Below are 22,979 nucleotides of genomic sequence, written 5' to 3'. Positions count from 1 at the left end.
AAATTTAGGCCTCTTAAAGCTCCTCCCTGGAGTTTCTACAGACTCATCACCTTGGCAGCAGGCACTCCAGTGATGCTGTGGGGCCAGGGATTTTTTTTTCTCACCTCTCTGTAGATACTGAGTCTTGCTTATGCAATAAAAACAAGAAAACTGCCAAGCTGGATGCACAGCTCTCGAGGGGGCATGACATTAATGGCCCAGCCTCTCAACACAATGCACACTAAGAGATAACTGGGAATACACCATTTATGAAATTGCACTTGAACACAAATTTGGGAACAGCTTAATCTCTGGATGCAGTGCTTGGGGGTTAAGAAAGAGAATTATTTTTTATATTTGTTCATGGGGTGAGAGCATCGCTGGCTAGGCCAGCATTTATTGCCCATCGCTAATTGCCCTTGAGATGGTGGTTATGAGCCGCCTTCATGAACCACTCCAGTCCATGTGGTGTAGGTACAGCCACAGTGTTGTTAGGGAGGGAATTTCAGGATTTTGACCCAGCAATAGTCAAGGAACGATGATATAGTTCCAAGTCAGGATGGTATGTGACTTAGAGGGGAACCTGCAGGTGGTGGTGTTCTCATGCAATGGTCACAGGTTTGGAAGGTGCGGTCTAAGGAGCCTTGGCGAGTTGTTTCAGTGCATCTTGTGTGTGGTACACACAGCGGCCACTGTGCACTGGTGGTGGAGGGAGTGAATGTTTAAGGTCGTGAATGGGGTATTGACCAAGCAGGTTGCTTTGTCCTGGATAGTTTTAAGTTTCTTGAGTGTTGTTGGAGCTGCAATCATCCAGGCAAGTGGAGAGTATTACATTACACTCTTGATTGTGCCTTATAGATAGTGGACAGGCTCTGTGGTATCAGGAGGTGAGTTACTCGCTGCAAAATTCCCAACCTCTGATCTGCTCTTGTAGCCACAGTATTTATCTGGTCCACTTCAGTTTCTGGTCAATGGTAACCCCCAGGATGATGATGGGGGATTCAGTGATGATAATGCTGTTAAATGCCAGGGGGAGATGCTCATTGCCTTGTACTTGTGTGGCGCCAATGTTACTTGCCACTTATCAGCCCAAGCCTGAATGTTATCAGGTCTTGCTATTTGTGGCCAAGGACTGCTTCAGTATCTGAGGAATTGTGCATGGTACAGAACACTGTGCAAACATCCCCACTTCTGATCTTATGACAGAGGAAAGGTCATCGATGAAGCAGGTGAGGATGGTTGGGCCTAGGACACTACCCTGAGCAACTCCTGTAGCAATGTCCTTGGGCTGAGATGATGCAATTCAAGATATAACTATTTCAGTGCATCCAGCTTCCCTGTGTATTGCTCCAGTGATTTTAGCAGCTCAGCACATTGCTCCTACAGATGCAGCTACATTGTGCAATGCCCAAGTGAATGCAAGTTCTTGCCAATGCCCCAATGCATGTAGATGCCCTCTGTAATGAACCAATACATGCAAATACGCTCTGCAATTCCTCAATACATGCAGATACCCTTCTGCAATGCCCCAAGGCATGCAGATACCCTCTCCAATGCCCCAATACATGCAGATACCCTCTCCAATGCCCCAATACATGCAGATACCCTCTCCAATGCCCCAATACATGCAGATCTCTTCTGCAGTGCACATGATCAGCGATCAACACATCCAAGTTTGGAAAACAACATACCTGACAAGAGCTGAATTATCCAAAACCTTCAAATTGCTGTCAGGAATCTGCAGGAATAAAAATAAATCACAAACATTGTTATAACAATTAGATTGAAAATCCACAGTTATTTGGGCATTTTATGAAGTTTTGGCACATTACAACAAGGTATTGTAAGCATTAAGAAAGAACACTTTCTATTACAGTTCCACACGCTTCTGTGCCAGGTCCAGCACGGGTTAGATACAGAGTAAAGCTCCTTCTACAATGTCCATCAAACACTCCCAGAGCGGGTACAGCAGGCTTTAGATACACTGTAAAGCTCCCTCAACACAAATTGTGAGACAGACTGAAAAATACATTTTAAAAGTTAATTAATACAATGAAATTTAAAGCTGTCTCATAGTCAAAAAAGAGTTGTCAAGCAAACATATCTACAAATAAAACCCACATGATGCTTGTATTTGTTTTTTTATTCATTCATGGGTTGTGGGTGTCGCTGGCTAGGCCAGCATTTATTGCCCATCCCTAATTGCCCTTGAGAATTGAATAGCTTGATCCTCTGAAACCTCATCAGACTAAACATCTATATCCTGGGTATTTGGGTATCAAGGCAAGCTGGGTCCTTCCTGGGAATAAACCTAGTTTTAACCACAAATATACAATGACAAAGAAAGAAACCAATACTGCGATACATCTGTCATAAAAATGCTTCATTTTTGTCACACTATCTTTACCTTCTCTTCCTGCTCACCTGTTTGACAATAAGCTCACTGGTTTTGAAATCTCGCACCATGAAGAGTGTACTGCTGGTCTTTGAGTCCATTGTGAGGTTTATGTTTAATGGCAGCTGAGGCACCGAGCAGTTTACTGGAACGATGTGTAATGTGAAGGTATCAATGGGCACAAGGTAACTGGTGGAAAACTGAAAAGTAACAAGTTAGTCAAGGCAATCTGGGAAACAGATTGAATTTTTTTAGTCATTGTAGGTTAAGCGCTGGCTGTGGTGGTAATCAATGGACCACCTGGAGTGGTATTGAACCAGACAACACAAGCCCTAGTTGCCCTGTGAAAGTGGTATTTTAGAGCATTTCAGAGGAAGCCACATAGTGTGGGACTGGAGCCACATGCAGTTCAGTGCAGCCAGGGACAGCCATTTCCCTTCCCTGAAGGGCGTGATTGAAACAGTTTTTTTGAAACAACAATCCATCAACTTTCATGGTCATTTTTAGGGGTTAGACCACAGATCATCAGATTTATTGAATTCAATTTCACAATCCGTCATGGTGGGACTTGAATCCATGACCTTTGAGTTGGTAGTCACAGTATCGTAACTGTTAGGTTACTGTCCCCTAACCTGTGAAGATTGGTTCAGCCAGGCAGAATGAGTAGCAGTTCTATAATTGGCCCTAACACCCTAAATTAACAGAGGGGAACGTTGGCTCAGATTTCTGCCCCTAATGACCATCCAAAGAATCTCGTTGGAAAGAACAGGTGTGGACATCAGATGAGCAGAGATTGGGGCTCTCTACAGGACCCCTCATTGATGGTGAGCCTCCGACATTCACTGTCCAGAGGCATCCATAATAATGGCCACTGGAGTGAGGTTTACATGGATGATAAATCTGAGGCAACAAGAAGCACAAGACAGTGAATCAGTGTTTAGTACAGAGCCCCCATTTGTCTGGTTTTTGGAGTAAGCTGCCGAAACAATTGCAAAGTGCAGACCAAATACTATTGTTATAAGCAGAAGTTAATTTTTCTACTTAGTTATGTGTGCAGACACTGGCCATTGAAGTTTTCAATGGATCAGGATAGAAGGCGCCATCCTGCCTCCTATCAGTCTTGGCCTTGCCTAAAGGTGCTGGCCAGAGGTCTGAGTGAATACAGTGTGTGTTTTAAAATCTGGCAGAAACCAATTGGCTTTCTTCCTTTGCCTTTCTTTGCATCATTTCCTTACACATTTTTCAGACTATCTAATCACTTATAGACTGAACAATCTGGGGCTCTTTTCTTTTGATAGAGGTCTTTAAAGTTATGGAAGGGTTCAATAGGGAAGATGCTTCCACTTGAGGGAAAGTCCAAAATTGGGGGCCATCAATATAAGATAGACACGAATAAATCCAAGTGGGAATTCAGGAGAAACACCTTTACCTTGAGAGTGGTGACAATGTGGAACTTACTACATGAGGGAGAAAGGAATAGAAGGATTTGTTCATCAGGTGAGCTGAAGTGAGATGAAAAGATGCTCATGTGGAACTGAAACACATGACCTACTGCATTGAATGGCCTGTTTCTTTGCAATAAAATTCTATATAATTTTCTAATAAATGCTTCACAGCTCTCACATCAATCACTAGAAGGCGCTACTGTTGGTACACGGCATTGACGGGCACTTCTGATCCTCAGTTCAAAGGTCATCTAAATGTTAATAGTTTGTGACAAGTTGTACATTGGTATTCTCTTTCTGTTTGAAGCATTATTTTGTTGATCAATGTGTGATATGGATAAAGAGCTTTATTTCTCAAATTATTTGTTTGAGCAATGGACATGAAGAGGATGAGGCTATGAGTGAAGATGGCACAGACAGCTTGGGGGAATCTCCTATTCAGGGCAGACTTCATGCTGAATAGGAGTTCTGTCCATCCCTTTCTACCTATCCCTGTCTACCAACCCGTCGTCCAAGGTTTGGGTTCACTGAGTGCACCCCTCCCACTTCTCCCACTCCTGAGGTTCCAATCATCAAGAGGGGGCCTGCCAGCGCTAAGGTGAGAAATCCAGCAAAGATCCTTAAATGAGCTGAAACATCTTGAGGATTAGAACTGAAGACCCACTAAAGTCAAGACCAAGGCTGTAGTGTATTGCTCATTTGATATGTAATGGATTGTTCATTTGAGGCCACCGTACATGCTTGGTGTAGTATATGCAGTGTGCCACTAGAGGGAGTCAATAATAAAGGTTCAGTTTATAGCAGCAATCCAGAAGGTAGTAATATAAAAGCAAAATACTGCAGATGCTGGAAATCTGAAATAAAAACAAGAAATGCTGGAAATACTCAGCAGGTCCAGCAGCATCTGTGGAGACAGAAGTAGAGTTAACGTTTCAGGTCAGTGACCCTTCATCAGAACTGGAAAATATTAGAAATGTAAAAGGTTTTATGTGAGTAAAGCGGGCGTGGGGCAAGAGATAACAAAAGAGGTGTTGATAGGACAAGGTCACAGACAATAACTGACCAGAAGGTCGTGGAGCAAAGGCAAACGGTATGTTAATGGTGTGGTGAAAGACAAAGCGTTAGTACAGACAGAGTGTTAATTGACAGAAAAATGGCCCCAAGCACAAACACAAAAACAATGTGGGTAGGCACAGTAGTAACAAACTAAAATAAAATAAACAAATAAAAGAAAAGAAAAAAGAACTAAAAATAAAAAGGGGGGCCCATCATGTTCTGAAATTATTGAACTCAATGTTCAGTGCAGCAGGCTGTAGAAGCCTAATCGGTAAATGAGATGCTGTTCCTCGAGCTTGTGTTGATGTTTGCTGGAACACTGCAGCAATCCCAGGACAGACATGTGGGCATGAGAGCAGGGGGTGTGTTGAAATGGCGAGCAACCGGAAGCTCAGGGACATGCTTTCAGACTGCAAAACTGTCACCCAATCTGCGTTTGGTCTCCCCAGTGTAGAGGAGACCACATTGTGAACAGTGAATACAGTATACTAAATTGAAAGTAAATCGCTGCTTCACCTGAAAGGAGTGTCTGGGGCCTTGGTTAGTGAGGAGAGAGGAGGTAAATGGGCAGGTATTACACCACCTGCGATTGCAGGGGAAAGTGCCATGGGTATTGCTATAGGTACCCGCATGGGTCCTACTTATGCCTGTCTTTTTGTGGGATATGTCGAACATTCCTTGTTCCAGTCCTACTCAGAACCCCTCCCTCAACTCTTTTTCACGTACATTGATGACTGTATCGGTGCCATTTCCTGCTCCCGCCCGGAACTAGAAAACATCATCATCTTTGCTCCTAATTTCCACCCTTCTCTCACCTTTATATGGTCCATCTCCGACACTTCCCTTCCCTTCCTCGACTTCTCTGTCTCCATCTCTGGGGAGAGGCTGTCTGCTAATATTCATTATAAGCCCACCGACTCCCACAGCTACCTCGACTACACTTCTTCACACCCTGCCTCCTGTAAGGACTCCATTCCATTCTCCCAGCTTCTCCGTCTCCGACGCATCTGGTCTGATGATACAACCTTCCATGACAGCGCTTCTGATATGCCTTTCTCCTCAACCAAGGATTTCCCTCCACTGTGGTTGACAGGGCCCTCAACCGTGTCCGGCCCATTCCCTGCACCTCTACCCTCACCCCTTTCCCTCCCTCCCAGAACCGTGACAGGGTTCCCCTTGTCTTCACTTTCCACCCCACCAGACTCCACATCCAAAGGATCATCCTCCGCCATTTCCGTCACGTCCAGCGTGATGCCACTACCAAACGCATCTTCCCCTCCCTTCCCCTGTCAGCATTCCGAAGGGATCGTTCCCTCAGTGACACCCTGGTCCACTCCTCCATTACCCCCACCACCCCGTCCCCTTCCCATGGCATCTTCCCCTGCAATCGCAGGAGGTGTAATATCTGCCCATTTACCTCCTCTCTCCTCACTATCCCAGGCCCCAGACACTCCTTTCAGGTGAAGCAGCGATTTAATTGTACCTCTTTCAATGTCGTATACTGTATTTGCTGCTCACAATGTGGTCTCCTCTACACTGGGGAGACAAAACGCAGATTAGGTGACCGCTTTGCGGAACACCTCTGCTCAGTCCGAAGGCATGACCCCAAGCTTCCAGTTGCTGGTCATTTCAACACACAACCCTGCTCTCATGGTCACATCTCTGTCCTGGGATTGCTGCAGTGTTCCAGCGAACATCAACACAAGCTCGAGGAACAGCACCTCATTTACCGATTAGGCTGCTGGACTGCACATTGAGTCCAATAATTTCAGAGCATGACGGGCCCCCCTTTTTAGTTTTTTTTTGGTTATTTTTTCTTTTTTCTTTTTTCTTTGTTTATTTTATTTTAGTTTGTTTAGTTTGTTTCTACTGTGCCTACCCACTGTTTTTTTCATGTTTGTGCTTGAGGCCAGAGTTGTTCATTTTTCTGTCAATTGACACCCTCTCTGTACTAACGCTTTGTCTTTCACCAGACCATTAACATACCGTTTGCCTTTGCTCCATGACCTTCTGGTCAGTTATTCTCTGTGACCTTGTCCTATCAACACCTTCTCTTTTGTAATCTCTTGCCCCACCCCCACTTTACTTGCTTAAAACCTTTCACATTTCTAATACCTGCTAGTTCTGAAGAAGGGTCACTGACTTGAAACGTTAACTCTGCTTCTGTCTCCACAGATGCTGCCAGACCTGCTGAGCATTTCCAGCATTTCTTGTTTCTAATCCAGAAGGTGGTGCTGTGTGTTTCTTCCAGAGATTTCCAATAGCAGATCGACAATGTGAGATCTTACAATGGCTACAAGGACGGAATCTGCATTTACTTTATAGCCAGGTATAATTCGCTGTGCTTTCAGTCATGAACTCCAGGTAATGCAGATTGTCAAATACGGACAATGTTGGGGCTTGTGCACAGCAGGCCTTGTACCTTTGTGCAGCTAATGCTGCACAGCTTTTGTTTCATACACCAATGCAAGGGTAGTTTGGTTTGCTTAAACCTTAGAGAAGAAGTTATTGCAGGTTTCCACCACCCCATGAAATGTGCATTGGTTTCTTCCACTGCCATTATTACTTTAGATGATGTCTGTGTGATAATGCCTGCGGAACGCTATCCTGGATCCTTGATCACCCACTATCGCTGCACTGACGATCAAGATGATGACGACTATGCCTGGCCTATCACATTTTGACGTGCAGTCCAAGCTCTCATCTGTGTTCCCTCATTGGCAGAAGTGGCTGTGACGGTTCGAGAGCACAATGGTGGCTTCAAACGACAAGGAGAAAAAAGAAAAAGGCCCTTACTTCTCCACTTTGGAGGTGAAGAATTTGATAATATTTTTGTGACACATGTTTGCGGAAGACAACAATGACTCAGCAAAATAATGCACTAACAACTTATTTCACGCCCAAGAAGAATGCAATATATGAAACCCATGCTGGTAACTTGTTCTCCTTGACTATAAGGGTCAAGAAAACTGTGGTCATGGGACAAGGTGTTGCATCTCTGCCCCTGATCACACTAAATAACATCCCACTGGAAGTGGTTCGCAAATTTTAACTTGGGTCAATCTGTCACTTGATGCAGAGCTCAATAGACGCACAAAACAGCTACCACCTTTGTTCGACTCACGAAACATGCATGGGATAACACCAAGCTGACCCTTAAGACCAAGCTGTGTTCTCAGCACTTTGCTGTATGGATGTGAAATATGGGCAACAGACAGCTATCAGGAAAAGTAGCTCAATAATTTCCATCTTCGCTGTCTGTGGTGCATTATAGGTATATTCTGGCACGATAAAAATACACAAATGTGGCAGTCCTCGCAAAGACAGAGCTCCCTAGTGTGTTTAAATTAAACAAAGCCGGCTTCCGTGGATCAGACATGACCACGTGATGAAAGACAGTTGCATTCCAAGTACCTACTATATGGGAGATAGCTGGGGCCAGATGACCAGTGGGGTGTCCAAAGCTCCACTTCAAGGATGCTTGTGAGCCTGACATGAAGGCCTTAAATATTGACTATTGCTCCTGGGAGGCAGTAGCTGGCGAAAGAGGGAGATGGCAAAACATCCTGTGCCTTGGTGTGCATTACCGTGACGACCAGTTACTACAGCAGCTTGGCAACAGGCACCAACAGGCAAAAGCAATGGCTCGCAAGGTCACTTGGCAGCTCCACGTGCAGCACTTGTGGCAGAAGTTGCCTGTTAAGGATTGACCTTCACAGCCATCAGCAAAGGTGCACCAAGAGAAGACATGCCACCTGAATGGATTGTTTACTACGTGTCCATCATCTTTCGTAGATGGAAGGATGCCAACCAAGATTTTCCGACAAGCCAAGAAAGAAGCAAATGAGACAATTGATCAATATTGCACACAACTGAGACAACTGGCAACCAAATGTAACTTTGGTGACGCCGATCGGAAATCAAAACACAAATAGTTGAAGGTTACCTCTCATCAACTATGCAGAAAAGCACTCGAGAAAGACAGAAAGCTGTCAGAGCTGCTGGAGTTAGCAACATCACGATCCCTGTCAGAGTCCAGAACTGCTGAAGTTGAGGCTGCCAACAGCAACTGCCACACTCCAAGCTCAACTCCTGTGTACAATGTTCACTGCTCGTGTGTCCAGCAACCACCTGCAAAGCAACAATGGCTATCTTGCAGACAGGATCATGAATTGCCCAAGCAATGCTTCCACTGTGGCAGTGCTTATCTACATCAGACAATATGCCCTGCTGCTGGCAAGCAGTGTAAAGCTTGTGGGAAACTCAAATGTTTGCTTGTGTTTGCCGCTCATCAGCAAAATCAACTGTTAAGACCAATACTATCAAAAGGGAATAAAAAACGTAAGTGCTGGAAATACTCAGCAGCTCTGGCAGAGAGTTAATATTTCAGCTCTGTGACCTTTTTCTGTGACCTGTGACCTCTTTCTGTTTTTATTTCAGGTTTCCTGCATCCACAGTATTTTGTTTTACTACCAAAAGGGTACCACGTACGTGTACCACACTACAAGGGCGCGAGACTGTAGCCAATGTAGAGATAGATAACCCTGAATATACTTTTCTGCTCTCCTCTGGACACAGCAACAAGCCACATGTGACTGTGACCCTTGGCTGTTTGAAAGTAGCTGCTCTCAGATACAGAATCATCTGTCAACATCATGGGAGATAAAACGTTCAACAAACTTCGGGACTGCCCCATCCTTTGCAAACAAAGGAATACAAAAATCTTCCCCTACAACACAGTAACAAACCACTGAAATTTCTTGGGACTTTTGAAACGCCAGAACAAATGCTGCATTCAATTTCATATCTGGAAGAAGTGACACTCTCATCAGTTTCCACACAGCAACAGATCTGCACATGATTGCAGTCACATAAACAGTTGCTACACATACCAACAATATTCTTGAACTGTATGCTGATTGCTTCACAGGTATAGGCAAACTAAAGGGTGCTACCTGCAAGCTGCATGTAGATCCCAAGGAGCATCCAGTCATGCGTCAACATAGTCAAGTATGGTTCCATGTCAGAAATCAGACAAAGAAGGAATTTCAGCGCTTGCTTGATCTCAACATCATTGAGAATGTGAGGGATGAACCCACCCCTTGGGTCTCACCCATACGGGTTGTCAAGAAATCTAAGTGCGAGAACAAGAGTAACAATCTGTGTCGATAATGTTCCAGAATTTCCAATTTTTTGTGTTAAAACTTGGAATCTATATTTTTAAAAATTAAAAAGGATTTCATGGACGTTGAAACATCTGGGGATAGCTGAACTTTATGGATGCTTTTTTTTAAAAAAAGGAAAGTCAATGAGATTCTTGGTTTTGACCAGTAAACAAGTACTGAAAACTAAATGAATTCAAGCAAACACCACATCGGGGTTTGACTTCTGAGCTATACTTTATTGTGACAAGACTGCATTTATGACTAACATGAGACTTGATTGGAAAAAAATAGTTTCACTTTGAACTGTTAAAAGATGCTGGTTTTGGACACAAGGCAAGCGGTTGGAATCTGCATATGGATCTGTCAGAAGAAAAACCAGACAACTCTCTTTGAAGAATCTCTGCTCTCAAAAAGCAAAAGCTTGTATGAGGTTGTACTGTTGCCCCGAAGGTTTGCAGAAACCTTGCCTCTTGAAAAAAAAGGACTTTGTATCGAATGTGTACTAGAAGTACAAACTCTGTTGCTGCACACCTGATGGAAGACCAATGTGAATGCTTCTACAGTTGAATTTCTTTGAATGCCTACCCAAACAGATTGTCATCAACCTCGCCTGGAAAATTCCTAGTGGCAGCCAACTATTCGACTTTGGGACAGCTTGCCAAAAACAGAACCTCCATCTCTTCTCTTCAGTAAAAGTTTTTTTCATTCCTTCTATTACCTTTGCAACAGCTATAAACAAAAATCCAGTTAACCAGTTTATGGATGAATTTGAGTGTGTGTGAGGGCTCGGATTTAAATAATACAGGACTTTAATATTTCAATTTGCTTTAATATATTTATTTCATTATTGGTTAAGACTTGGTTTTATAATAAATGGATAATTTTGTTGTTTATTAAAGAAACCTGGTTGGTGTGCTTTAGTCTGGGGACAAATAGAGGATCTAATTGGCTATTTCGGTAAGTGGGACAATTTATTGATGTATTGTGCCCTGTGGAGAAGTGGGACTGAATTAACAGTGCACACCTCCTGCCTCGGTCGTAACCATATGCAGTCACCAAATCAAGCAAAACAAGAAAGACATTTGACACTGACAATTGATGGTATCATAGTATCATAGAGAAAGGGAATAGTGCCAAATGTTTTGCTAAACTTGACCTCAATGCAGGCTACCATCAAGTCGAGTTTGCAGAAGAATCGAGGTATCTTTAAGTGTTCTCCACTTACATCGGACTCTTTCGATACAAGAGGCTCAACTTTGGAGTCAACTGAGCAGCTGAGGTATGATTCAAGCTGAATATCAGCAACAACATTCTCATCTACGGTCGCACTGAAAATGTACTCAAGGCACGCCGACACATATGTCTACAACATCTTAGAGAATACAACCTCACCCTGAACAAAGACAAGTGCCTGTTCAATGAAAGCAGAATAGAATTCTTCAGTCATGTACTCAGCGGTGAAGCAGCATCACCTGATCCAAGGAAAGTCGAAGCCATTGCAAACACTGCAGATTCTACAAACATGCATGAAGTCTGGAGTTTGCTTGGGCTCATCACAAACTATAGTCATTTCATTCCTGACCTCGCTACACTGTCTGACCTCCTACGCGATCTGACAAAAGAGACACCAAGTGGGACTGGACTAAATCGCACAAATAAGCTGTGCATCAGATCAAACAACAATGGTTGTCAGCAAGTTGCACAAATGCTTATTTCGACCCCAAGAAAACTGCCCAGCTAGTCATGGATGCAAGTCTGGTTGGCTTAGGTGCAGTTCTCTTGCAGAAAAACAAAGGAGGTCATCCATCAATCGTCGCGATGGCAAGCAGCTCGTTAATGCCAATAGAACAATGATATTTGGCAACAGAGAGGGTAGCACTCTCAATCACATGGAGCATCCTAAACTTTCATCTTTATTTACATGGAAGCAAGTTTGAGGTGATAGCCGATCATAGGCCACTAAAGAAGCTGTTCAACGATCCACATAGCAAGGCACCTACTCGAGTAGAGCATTGGAGACTCAAACTACAGGAATCCGAGTTCCGTGTTAAGTATCAACCAGGCAAGCTTAATCCAGCGGATTACCTTTTGTGCCATCCTTTGCTGACAATCAGTCCTACTAGTCACAAAGAACAGACTGCTGAACATCATAACTATGTGAGTGAAAACAAAAATTAACTGACATCGAAACAAGATGAAATGTTGCAGCTATAGATATTTTTTTTATTTTAGAGATACAGCACTGAAACAGGCCCTTCGGCCCACCGAGTCTGTGCCAACCAACAACCACCCATTTATACTAACCCTACAGTAATCCCATATTCCCTACCACCTACCTACACTACGGGCAATTTACAACAGCCAATTTACCTATCACCTGCAAGTCTTTGGCACCCAACGAAAACCCACGCAGTCGTAGGGAGAACTTGCAAACTCCGCATAGGCAGTACCCAGAATCAAACCCGGGTCCGTGGAGCTGTGAGGCTGCGGTGCTAACCACTACACCACTGTGCCGCTGATAGCTATGGAATCACAAAATTGGAAAGATGTGATTGAGAGAGCATCTACAAACGAAATCGCTGATATGCTACAATTTTTGAAATGAGTTCACAGTTGCAACTACTTTTGGTCTTGTGTTACACGGTAACTGCCTTGTCATTCTGTAGTCATTGAGAGAATGTGTTGTAGAAATAGCACATGAGTGTCACCAGGGAATTGTCAAAAACAAACGACTTCTTCAGGAAATGGTATGATTCCCAGAAATTGACAGCATGATGGAGCACAAAATCAATCAGTGTTTGAAATGTCAAGCAACCGTAACGTCAAATCTTTGTCATCTGCTCAACATGTCTGAGCTACCTGCAGGCTCATGGATTGAAGTTAGCGAAATGTTCACAGACATGCCCACTGACGAGCACTTGCTTGTTTTAACTGACAACTACAGCAGATTTGCAGTCTTAGAAATAGTTACATCTACCTCAGCAAAAGCAGTCGTCCCAAAGTTTGACCAGATTTGTGCTTTGTTTGGAGTCCCTCAAACGGTAAGAAATGACAATGGACCCCATTCAAAAGCAATGAGTTTAGTAAATGCGTGAACTAGCTGGGCTTCAGTCACTGAAAAATCACAGCCTGTTGGCCGAGAACTAATGGAGAAATCTAAAGATTTATGCGCACCTTGAGAAAAGTGATCTGTACAGTTACTGCTGAGAGCAAGTCATGGAAGCAGGAGTTGTGCCATTTTCTTCACAATTACACTGCGACTCCTCACCCGACCACTGGAAAGCCCCCAGCTATGCTCATCTTTGCACATCCTATGTGCACACGTCTTTCTGAGCTACCCCGCAAAGCTAAAGATCAACATGTACATGAGCGTATTTGGACAGAAAGATCACATGAAAGCAAATGTAGTGAAGCATGAAATTCAGAACTACAACGCTAAAACCAGGAGACAAATTGCTTGTAAAACATGATGGTTATGTTGGAAAGCAAAAAACCCCTTATGACATCCAACCACTTGTTGTGACCAACACTAAAGGATCACTGATCACTGCTAAGCACAGTTCACAAATCCTCACACGAAATGCATCAATCTTCAAAGTGTTGTTAACACCATCCGCAAGCGTTGCATCTGATCCAGACATTGACACTTCAGATGAAGCACATGAATTAAATGAGACAACACCTGATGTCACACGTTGATATCCTATTCCTGAGGAGAAACGTCCGCCATATTTAAACAATATGGGGCGGCACAGTGGCGCAGTGGTTAGCACCGCAGCCTCACAGCTCCAGCGACCCAGGTTCAATTCTGGGTACTGCCTGTGCGGAGTTTGCAAGTTCTCCCTGTGACCGCGTGGGTTTTCGCCGGGTGCTCCAGTTTCCTCCCACAGCCAAAGACTTGCAGGTTGTTAGGTAAATTGGCCATTGTAAATTGCCCCTAGTATAGGTAGATGGTAGGGGAAGGTGGAGATGGGGTAGGAATGTAGGATTAGTCTAAATGGGTGGTTGATGGTCGGCACAGACTCGGTGGGCTGAAGGGCCTGTTTCAGTGCTGTATCTCTAAATAAAAAATAAATAAATAAATAAAAATATGTTACAAACTGAAGTAATGTGCAAAAAGAACAATGTAAGCAAGCCATTGAAACTCTCACTTATCAAGAAGGGAAGGGATGTAATGTATTGTTCATTTGATATGTGGTATATTGTTAATCTGAGGCCACCGTACATGCTTGGTGTAGTATGTGCAGTGTGCCATTAGAGGCAGTCCAAAGTAGAGGTTCAGTTTACAGCAACAATCCAGAAGGTAGTGCTGCGTGTTTCTTCCAGAGATTTACAATAGCAGATGTACAATCTGAGATCTTACAGAGGCCTTCAGCTGGCAAGTCTCTGGAACCAACTGCAGGGAGAGGAAGTCATTACTAGGCAGTGTCCCTCCACTGGGGGCATTCAGGGCCTTTTCCACAGCCTCCCACTGCCTTTTACATGGCAGCTCCAAGAAGTAATAGTCGGTAGGTTGGTATGGAGGAGAATCCACCAGGGGACCTGGACCTAACTCCACCTCACCGGCTGCACTTTCTAACGTTATCCATCACAATCTCACAAGATTTCCTTAAGATTGCCTACCCTTAAGGAAGTAAATTCCTTTGGCTCAGTTGGTAACACTCTGGCCTCTGAGTCAGAAGGTTGTGGGTTCAAGCTCTATGCCAGACACTTGAGCACAAAATCTCAGTTTACACTCCGATTCAGTACTGAGGGAGTGCTGCACTTTTGGAAGTGCCATTTATCATAATGAGATATTAAACTAAGACCATGTCTGCCCTCTCTGATGAAAGTTAAAGATCTCATGGCACTACTCAAAGAAAATCAGGCAGTTATCCCTGGTGTCATGACCAATATTTATCGCTCAACCACCATTACTAAAACAGATCATTACTTTGCTGTTTGTGCAAACGGGCTGTTGCATTTCCTACACTTCAAGACACTTTATTGGCAGCAAAGTACTTTTGGACATCCTTAGGATATGAAGGATGCTATACAAATGGAAGTCTTTCTAACTTTCTTTATGCATAGTGCTTTGACAATTAGCAGAAATATTTAAACTGTCATTGTGTAGCCCATCTCCCCATCTTCTCATCTCCCCTTTGCTTCTTTGGTGATGATCTTAAGTAATTGAACAAGAAGCTGCAACAAAATCCAATCTTACCGTTTGTGAATCCATGACAATGTGATTGTCTAAGAAGTCAATGCTATATTGGCAAGGAGCTCCGTTAAATATTTTCAATTCAGTCATACCGTCCAGTTGAGGCATAACCTGCCACTTCTGTGAAAAGAAGTCCTTGTCAAACATCAAAATATCCAGAAGAATTTAAAGTTTCTATACTACCTGCTAAGAGGTGTCCAGTTCTGCCCACCATTAATCACCCTCCTCACTGCAACCACCCCTGCAATGCAGTTCGGAATGAACTGTCCCTCAGCTGTTTTTCCTGGCACTAAATGATAGAGGGGGGTAGGTATGCTTCTGACACAAAGGAGCGGACATCACCTCGCAGCACCGCTGGATTAAGCACATAAATCACTATGCCCCAAAAATGTGGGATTGGCATGCGGACTTCTAACCAGCACATCAGTCTTCAGCTTTATCATTGTGCTCAAAGGGAGGGAAGTCTGTTATTGGGATTGTGATATTTCCCACTTCAGGCACCCAGGGTCAGCATCAAACACTCCCAGGACAGGTACAGCACTGCAGAAAAGGGTGAATGTCAGTGTTTGGAAAAATTATTGTAATCAGTAAAATCAAGAACTGTCGGTATTTTGTCTTTCTCAAATATTTATAGTTACCAGGTTATGCAGGGTTTATCTTAACCTATTTCATGTCACTTTATCAATATCTTCTTTTAAGACATTGAATAAACATGTATACATGCAAAAAAAAAACTGGGGTTGGCTGCTGGCTAATTGAAGTGTTGACTGCTGATTGCAGCAACGAGCCACAGCTGAGAGTGTTGGTGGCAGTTGGAGGTTGCAGAGGTGGAGAGAGGAGCTACACTGAGCAAGGGAGAGCAGTTACAACCAAGCAGAGGGAAAGCTTCAACAACAATCGCCATTAAAGAGAAGAGACATTTTTTGATGGCAACAAGGCTTTGTCTGGAGGTGGGTGCTGAACACCAGTAATTTGCTTTGCTTTGGTCTGTTGGGGGAGGAACAAGTGGCCGGAACAACAAGGGGCTGCCAATTCAGCAGGAATCTGTGCTGCTGCAACAAGCACACAGGGAAGCTCCCTCCCCACCCCAATTGACCAGCCTGGGTCAGCTGAAGCTGCCCGGCTAAACAGACGGAAGGAGATAGATAGTGCCTGGGCAGCTTCAGCTGACCCAGGTGAAGGTGCCTCCCCCAACCAGAAGACCAAGTGCAAAGACTGTTTTAAGTGTGCTGTGAGCACCACCTTCAGAAAGCAAGTCATCCCTTACAGCCTGTCTTTACCTCTCCTCTATTCCCTCAGCCTCTCCCCTAACCTGTTGTTTGTTTTTTAATACATATTCAATATTTTCTGTGAATCTTTTGATATTCGGTGTGCAAGCCCACAATTTGGGGTGGGTTTAGCTCTTAGACTCATGGCAAGCCCTTCATCACCGGTGGCGGGGCCCTCTACTACCTATGCAGCTGCAGCCTCTGTGGCTGCCCACGTGGCCCTGTCACCCTTTAAATTGATAACGTCCAGCCATGGGGTGAAGAGCTATCCCCACCCCAACATGTCTATTGAGGCCCTGTGTAAAGGCAATGGCCGAGGTTGTCGGCCCCTCAGCCATTGTTGCGCCTCAAAGATGTATGGAAAGGCTGTGTTCTTTTTGAAGACCGAGCGGGCTGTGTCCCTGGCCCTGAATAAAGGGCTCACTGTGGGGGGGACCTTCCTACCAGTGGACCCTCTGGGGGCCACTGCGCAACGGATAATGCTATCCAGCGTCCCACCCTTCATTCCCAGTGAGCTCCTCCTCCCCCAGCTGCACCATCTGGGGGAGGTGAGGTCAGGGATCACCCCAGTCCGGCTTGGTCTTCGGGAGCACAGCCTCCAACATGTCTACTCCTTCCGCCGCCAGTTATTTATGCAGCTGGCGCGGGAGGAGGACTCGGAGGGCCAATTTAATGTGGAGTTTCAGGGGACAGCCTACCGCGTCTTTTGGACCTCGGACGGGGAGCGGTGCCACGTCTGCAAGGGGGTGGGGCATGTTCGTAAGAACTGCCCCAACCTCCCGGCCGCCAGCTCCACCTCGGCGGCCCAGGGTGGCGCCACAGCACCTCCTCCCACACATCCAACAGACACCGCTCAGTCGGTTCCGGAGGCTGTGGTTTTCATAGCCTCTGGAGGGGAGGGGAGTGCCCATCCGAGTGGAAGGAAGACTTGCAGGTTGATAGGTAAATTGGCCATTGTAAATTTCCCCTAGCGTAGGTAAGTGGTAGGAGAATGGTGGGGATGTGGTAGAGAATTTGGGATTAATGTAGGATTAGTCTAAATGGGTGGTTGTTGGTTGGCACAGACTCGGTGGGCTGAAGGATCTGTTTCAGTGCTGTATCTATAAATAAAAATAAATAAATAAATAAGACGCGGAGGAAAAAGAAACATCAAGAGGCGCATCCCCTGGACACATTGACACAACCCGAGCCTGAGCTCAGCCCAAGGCCGATCTCGGGGAGCCCACTTGCCCCAGGGCTGGGCTCAGGCCCAGGGTGAATAAAAAAAAAAGAGTGCGGAGGCCTCTGATGGCATGGAGGTCTCTGAGCCTCCGCGCCCAACCGGGAAAAAGAGGAGAAAGCACCCCTCCATGGAGGTAGCACAGGGCCCTGAGCTGCAGGGCCCATCTGTTGGCGGGGAGCTGTCTCCTTGTTCAGGTCCCCAGGTTTCCCCTGCTACCAACACAATCAGGGCTTCAAAGTCTGGGCAGGAGCTCCCTACCCCTCAGAATAGAGGGGAGTGGTAGGTCCCTGTACATGAGGCCCCTCCTGAAAGAGTAAGTGGAGCCCTGCTTGTGGTGGGGGAGCCTGTGGACGCCTCCCATTCTGCCACTGGGTTGGATGCCCTGAGTGGAGGGGAGTGCGAGGCCCCAATGGGTCGGCCCTCCCAGCCAAAATCCACCACCAACCAGGACACATCCGACCCGGTGATAATTGAAAATTCTGCCCCATCTGCTGGGTCTGTGGGTGCTGGCGGGGCAGGAGATGGCCTCCTCTCTCCGCCTCCAGTCTTGGCTCCGGCTGGATTTCCGGAGTCGGGAACTCCCGTCTCCCCTGGACCGCTGATTGGCCTGGGGACGGAGGTGGAGGGGGTTCCTGAACCGCTGGTACCCACAGGCTCCAGTTTCATCTTAGAACCATCGATCCTGGGGGTGGGATCGTGACGGAGGCGGGACCAGCTGGCGCGGCCAGGTTGTCTGCCCCACAGTGTGTGGTGGATGTGTCGGCCGCTGGCGGTGACGACCCAGAGGAGGATGGAGATTTGGTGTGGGGCACGGAGGACGACCTTGATTCCATCGCCAGTGATGTGGTGAAGTCCCTCGTGCCTCCCACCGAATCTCCTCTCATCCCAAACGGGGGAGCTCCGGGATTTCTTCGCGGCTTGCAGGGGTTGCTGCAATAAAGTTCAGCTGGCCCTCGGCCATTGGTCGAATCTGGCGCTGATCATCCAGTCCGTCCGTGCCGCCCTCAAGAAAGCGGGCAAGGGCGCGGGTGTGAAACTGTTTGAGAGGCGCCGTTTTAATGGGTTCCTCGATGGGTTGCTGGGGGAGTGGAAGGCCAGGTGCACTTCAACTCCCTCCTCACAGTGAGGTGTTGGTGACAGGTTTTAAGTACCTTTGACATGAAGATAACCATAGACAGCCTCAACATCAACGTCAGCAGGGGGTCTCACCGCAGATTTCACAATCTCTCAGTCCTCAGGGAAGGGAGATACGCGGTGAGCTTTCTGCAGGAAACCCACACCGTTCCGGGAGACGAAGCCACCTGGCTCCTGGAGTGGCAGGGTGGGGTCTACATGAGTCACCTCACCCCTATTTCTAGTGGGGTGGCTATCTTGTTGGCCCCGACTTTTCAGCCGGAGATCTTGGGGGTCAAGGAGCTAGTGCCGGGCCGCTTGCTCCACCTCGCTGTTCGCCTGGGTAGCGTGCCGCTCCACCTTGTGAACGTGTATGCACCCAGGCCCAGCGCGTTGCAAGCGCGCTTCTTTGAAGAAGTGTTCGCTCTCTTGAGCTCCATCGATAGCGGCGAGTGCATCCTCGAGGTGGGGGATCGCTCTGGTCCCCAGCTCGGCCAAGCATCGGTGGAGAAGTTGAGGGAACTGATCAGTTCCCTCAACTTGGTGGACATCTGGCGGAATCTCCATCCCAACTCCAGCACCTTCACGTGGAGGTCTGGAGGAGGAGGGTCCCGAATCGACCGCCTCTACTTTTCGCAGGCGTACGTCTCCCGCATCTCGGCGGCCTCCATGCAGCTGGTGCCGTGCTCGGACCACCACCTGGTGTGGGCAGAGTTCATTCCGCTCCGCACGAGGGCGGGGTCCGCGTACTGGCAGTTCAATAACCGGCTGCTGGAGGACGAGCGATTCCGGGCTTCGTTCTGTCGATTCTGGGCTGACTGGAGAACTGACTGCAGGGGGGCTTCCCCTCCTTGAGGCTATGGTGGGATGTGGGCAAGACTCACGTACGCATCTTCTGTCAGGAGTACGCGAAGGGGTCGACCAAGAGGTGGGAAACCGAGATCGGGTGCCTAGAGAGGGAGGTGCTCGACTTGGAGTCCCGCCTCTGTCATGCCGTCACGGACCCAGCCCTGTGGCAGGCGTACAAGGAGAAGAAGGGCGCGCTGAGGGACCTGCAGCTCATAGGGTCCCGAGGCGCGTATGTGAGGTCGCGGATCCAGATCCTGGAAGATTTGGACCGCGCCTCACCCTTCTACTCGCTGGAAAAATGGCGGGGGGTTTGTAAGCAGCTCATCGAGCTGCTGGCCGACGATGGATTCTCCATCACGGATCTGGAGGGAATGGGCCTCCTGGTCCGTACTTATTACAGTGCATTGTTCTCTCCGGATCCGTCCAGCGAGGACGCACGCAAAGTTTTGTGGGAGGACTTGCCGCAGGTCAGCCCGGAGGGCGCTGAAGGATTGGAGGCTCCGCTCACGTTGGCGGAGCTGACCGGCGTCCTCCACCAGCTCTCGAGGGGCAAATCCCCAAGACTGGACGGGTTGACCGTGGAGTTCCTCAGGGCGTTCTGGGACATCCTGGGGGACGATTATGCGCGGGTCCTGGGGGAAAGCCTGGCGACCGGGGAGATGCACCTCTCGTGGCGCAAGGCGGTCATCGTCCTGCTGTCGAAGAGGGGCGATCTCCGCCTGCTTAAAAACTGGCGTCCGGTCTCCCTCCTCAGCACGGATTATAAGATCTTTGCCCGGGCTAAGTCTACCCACCTGGGCTCCGTGCTGGCCCACATGATCCACCCCGATCAGTCCTACACGGTCCCGGGCCGGTCCATCCAGGACAACATCCACCTGGTCCGGGACCTGATCCATCTTTCCAGAGAACTGGTCAGTTGGTCGCCTTTCTCTCCCTCGATCAGGAGAAGGCGTTCGACAGGGTGGATCACGAATACCTTTTCGGGACTCTGCGCGCTTTCGGACTCGGGCCACAAAATGCGGAGTGTCTAGTCAAGGTTAACGGGTCGTTGACGGCGCCCCTTCGCTTTGGGAGAGGAGTGCGTCAGGGATGCCAATTGTACACCATCTGCGTGGAGCCGTTCCTGTGCCTGCTTCGCAGGAGGTTGACGGGATTGGCTCTGTGCAAGCCGGCCATGCAGGTCGTCCTCTCGGCTTACGCCGACGACGTGCTCCTCGCGGTCACAGATCCCGTTGACTTGCGGAGGATGCGCGACTGCCAGCAGACCTTTTCTGCCGCATCCTCCGCGAGGATCAATTGGGAGAAACGTTCCGGACTCCTGGTGGGTCAGTGGCGGGTGGACTCCCTGCCGGAGGAGTTGACACCTTTTGCGTGGAGCACCACGCACCTCCTCTATCTGGGAGTTCACCTTAGCCCCACTGAGGGAGCCCGGCCGGCAAACTGGCAGGAGTTGGAGGCGAAAGTCACCGCTCGGCTGGGGCGCTGGACAGGACTGCTCCGAGTGCTTTCCTACAGGGGCCGAGCGCTGGTCATAAACCAACTGGTGGCCTCCATGCTGTGGTACTGGTTGGTCACTTTGGCCCCGCCCCCTGTATTTGCCACCAAGATCCAGAAAAAACTCGTCGATTTCTTCTGGGGCAAGAGGAAACACTGGGTCTCTGCCGCGGTCCTGAGTCTCCCGATCGAGGAGGGCGGCCAGTCGCTGGTGTGCGTCCACACCCAGGCTGCGACTCTCCGCCTTCGGACCCTGCAGAGATGCTTGTATGTCGAGCGTCCTCCCAGATGGTGTGCGCTGGCGACGTATTTTTTCCGCCAGAGTCACTGCCTTCAAGACGACAGGCAGCTCCCGGTGGAGTCCGTTAGCCGCGCCTCTCTGAGGGAGATGCCTGTCTTTTACCGGGATCTATTCCGACATTCGGAACATGGTCGCCTCCAGTCAGGGCGTTCCTCACCGGCGGAGGAGAGTGCCTCAGCTGTCCGGGCGGCCGACTCCGGAGACGGACCGGCGGGCAGAGGAGTAGCCAAAGCCCCCGGGACGCCCCTCACTGCGAGTGGCGAGGGGGCTCGGGAGCTGACCCCTGCTCGGCCGGAATTGCTCTTCGGACCCAAGCCCCGAAACCCTCCTCGGGAGCCGGTCCCGCACAACCCGAGCCACCTCTCGGAAATGCCCTCCATGCCATTCCAATCGGTGCGGAGGGGTTTCTTGTACGGGCTGCTCCTGCACACTCTCCACTTCCTCGCCCTCGTCAGCCGGCCGGACACGCCATGGCGGTCCGCGTTGCCATCTGGCGGCGAGAGGAAACCCCGATGGACGTCTCTCTACACGGGAGTCCTCCCCCTTTACATCGGGGACCTGGGGTGGAGGGTGTTGCACAGGGCAGTGCCGTGCAATAGACTTTTAAGTAGGTTCACGGACTCCCAGGCCACCTGTACTTTCTGCGGCCTGGACGGGTCCGTGTATCACGTATATATGGAGTGTGCGAGGCTGCAGTCCCTGTTTGAGTATTTGAAGGGGCTGCTCCTCAAGTTCTGGCTGCACTTCAGTCCCAAGCTCCTGACCTTTGGGCACCCGGTGCGGAGAGGCGTGGGCCAGGAGGAGGATCTCCTCGTCGGTCTGCTCCTGGGCCTGGCCAAGGTGGCAATTCACAGGTCCAGGCTGTGGGTCGTCGGGGGGTCCGTCCTCCCCGATTGCCTGCCCCTCTTCCGCGGTTACGTGCGCGCCCGGGTGTGCCTGAGAAGGAGCATGCGGTGTCCGCCGGTACACTTGAGGCCTTCCGCGACCGGTGGGCACCGCAGGGACTGGAGTGCATCGTCGACGCCGAGAATGGCATTTTAATTTGAGGTTTTTTTTAAATTTGATTTTAATTTTTAAAAAACAGGTTAGATACAGAGTAAAGCTCCCGCTACACTGTCCTATCAAACACTGCCAGAGCAGGTACAGCACTTGATTTGTGCTGGGTGGAGGGGAGAGCCAAATGGGTTCAGAATTTGACGGCCAGATGTGTGCACTCCTTCAGTCTAACTGACCCATGCTAGTAAAAAACAAAAAGGGGTTAGATACAGTGTAAAAAGAAAAATGAAAAAAAAAGTAAAGCTCCCTCGACACTGTCCCATCAAACACTCCAAGGGCAGATACAGCATGCGTTAAATACAACTAAAGCTCCCTCTCCACTGTCCCATCCAACACTCCCAGGGTCGGTCTAGCATGCGTTAAATACAACTAAAGCTGCCCCTACACTGTCCCATCAAACACTCCCAGAACAGGCACAGCAGAAGTTATATATCTC

The 22,979-nt window shown here is 48.1% G+C and overlaps 1 protein-coding gene across 1 annotated transcript in view; it reads right to left on the bottom strand.

Moving 5' to 3' along the window:
- Nucleotides 1-22,979, bottom strand: part of LOC137348041 (solute carrier family 15 member 1-like) — a 196,168-nt gene that overhangs the window by 42,462 nt on the left and 130,727 nt on the right. Inside the window, exons 16-18 of the mRNA XM_068013142.1 lie at nucleotides 15,244-15,360; nucleotides 2,404-2,574; nucleotides 1,671-1,717 (exon numbers count right to left, since the gene is read on the bottom strand). Of these exons, the coding sequence (XP_067869243.1) occupies nucleotides 1,671-1,717; nucleotides 2,404-2,574; nucleotides 15,244-15,360 (335 nt within the window). The remainder of the gene's footprint in view (nucleotides 1-1,670; nucleotides 1,718-2,403; nucleotides 2,575-15,243; nucleotides 15,361-22,979) is intronic.

Source organism: Heterodontus francisci, chromosome 33 (genome assembly GCF_036365525.1).
Source record: "Heterodontus francisci isolate sHetFra1 chromosome 33, sHetFra1.hap1, whole genome shotgun sequence".
Classification (NCBI taxonomy): domain Eukaryota; kingdom Metazoa; phylum Chordata; class Chondrichthyes; order Heterodontiformes; family Heterodontidae; genus Heterodontus; species Heterodontus francisci.
The sequence above is the reverse complement of the archived record's forward strand: the minus strand, read 5'-3'. Positions and strand labels throughout refer to the sequence as shown.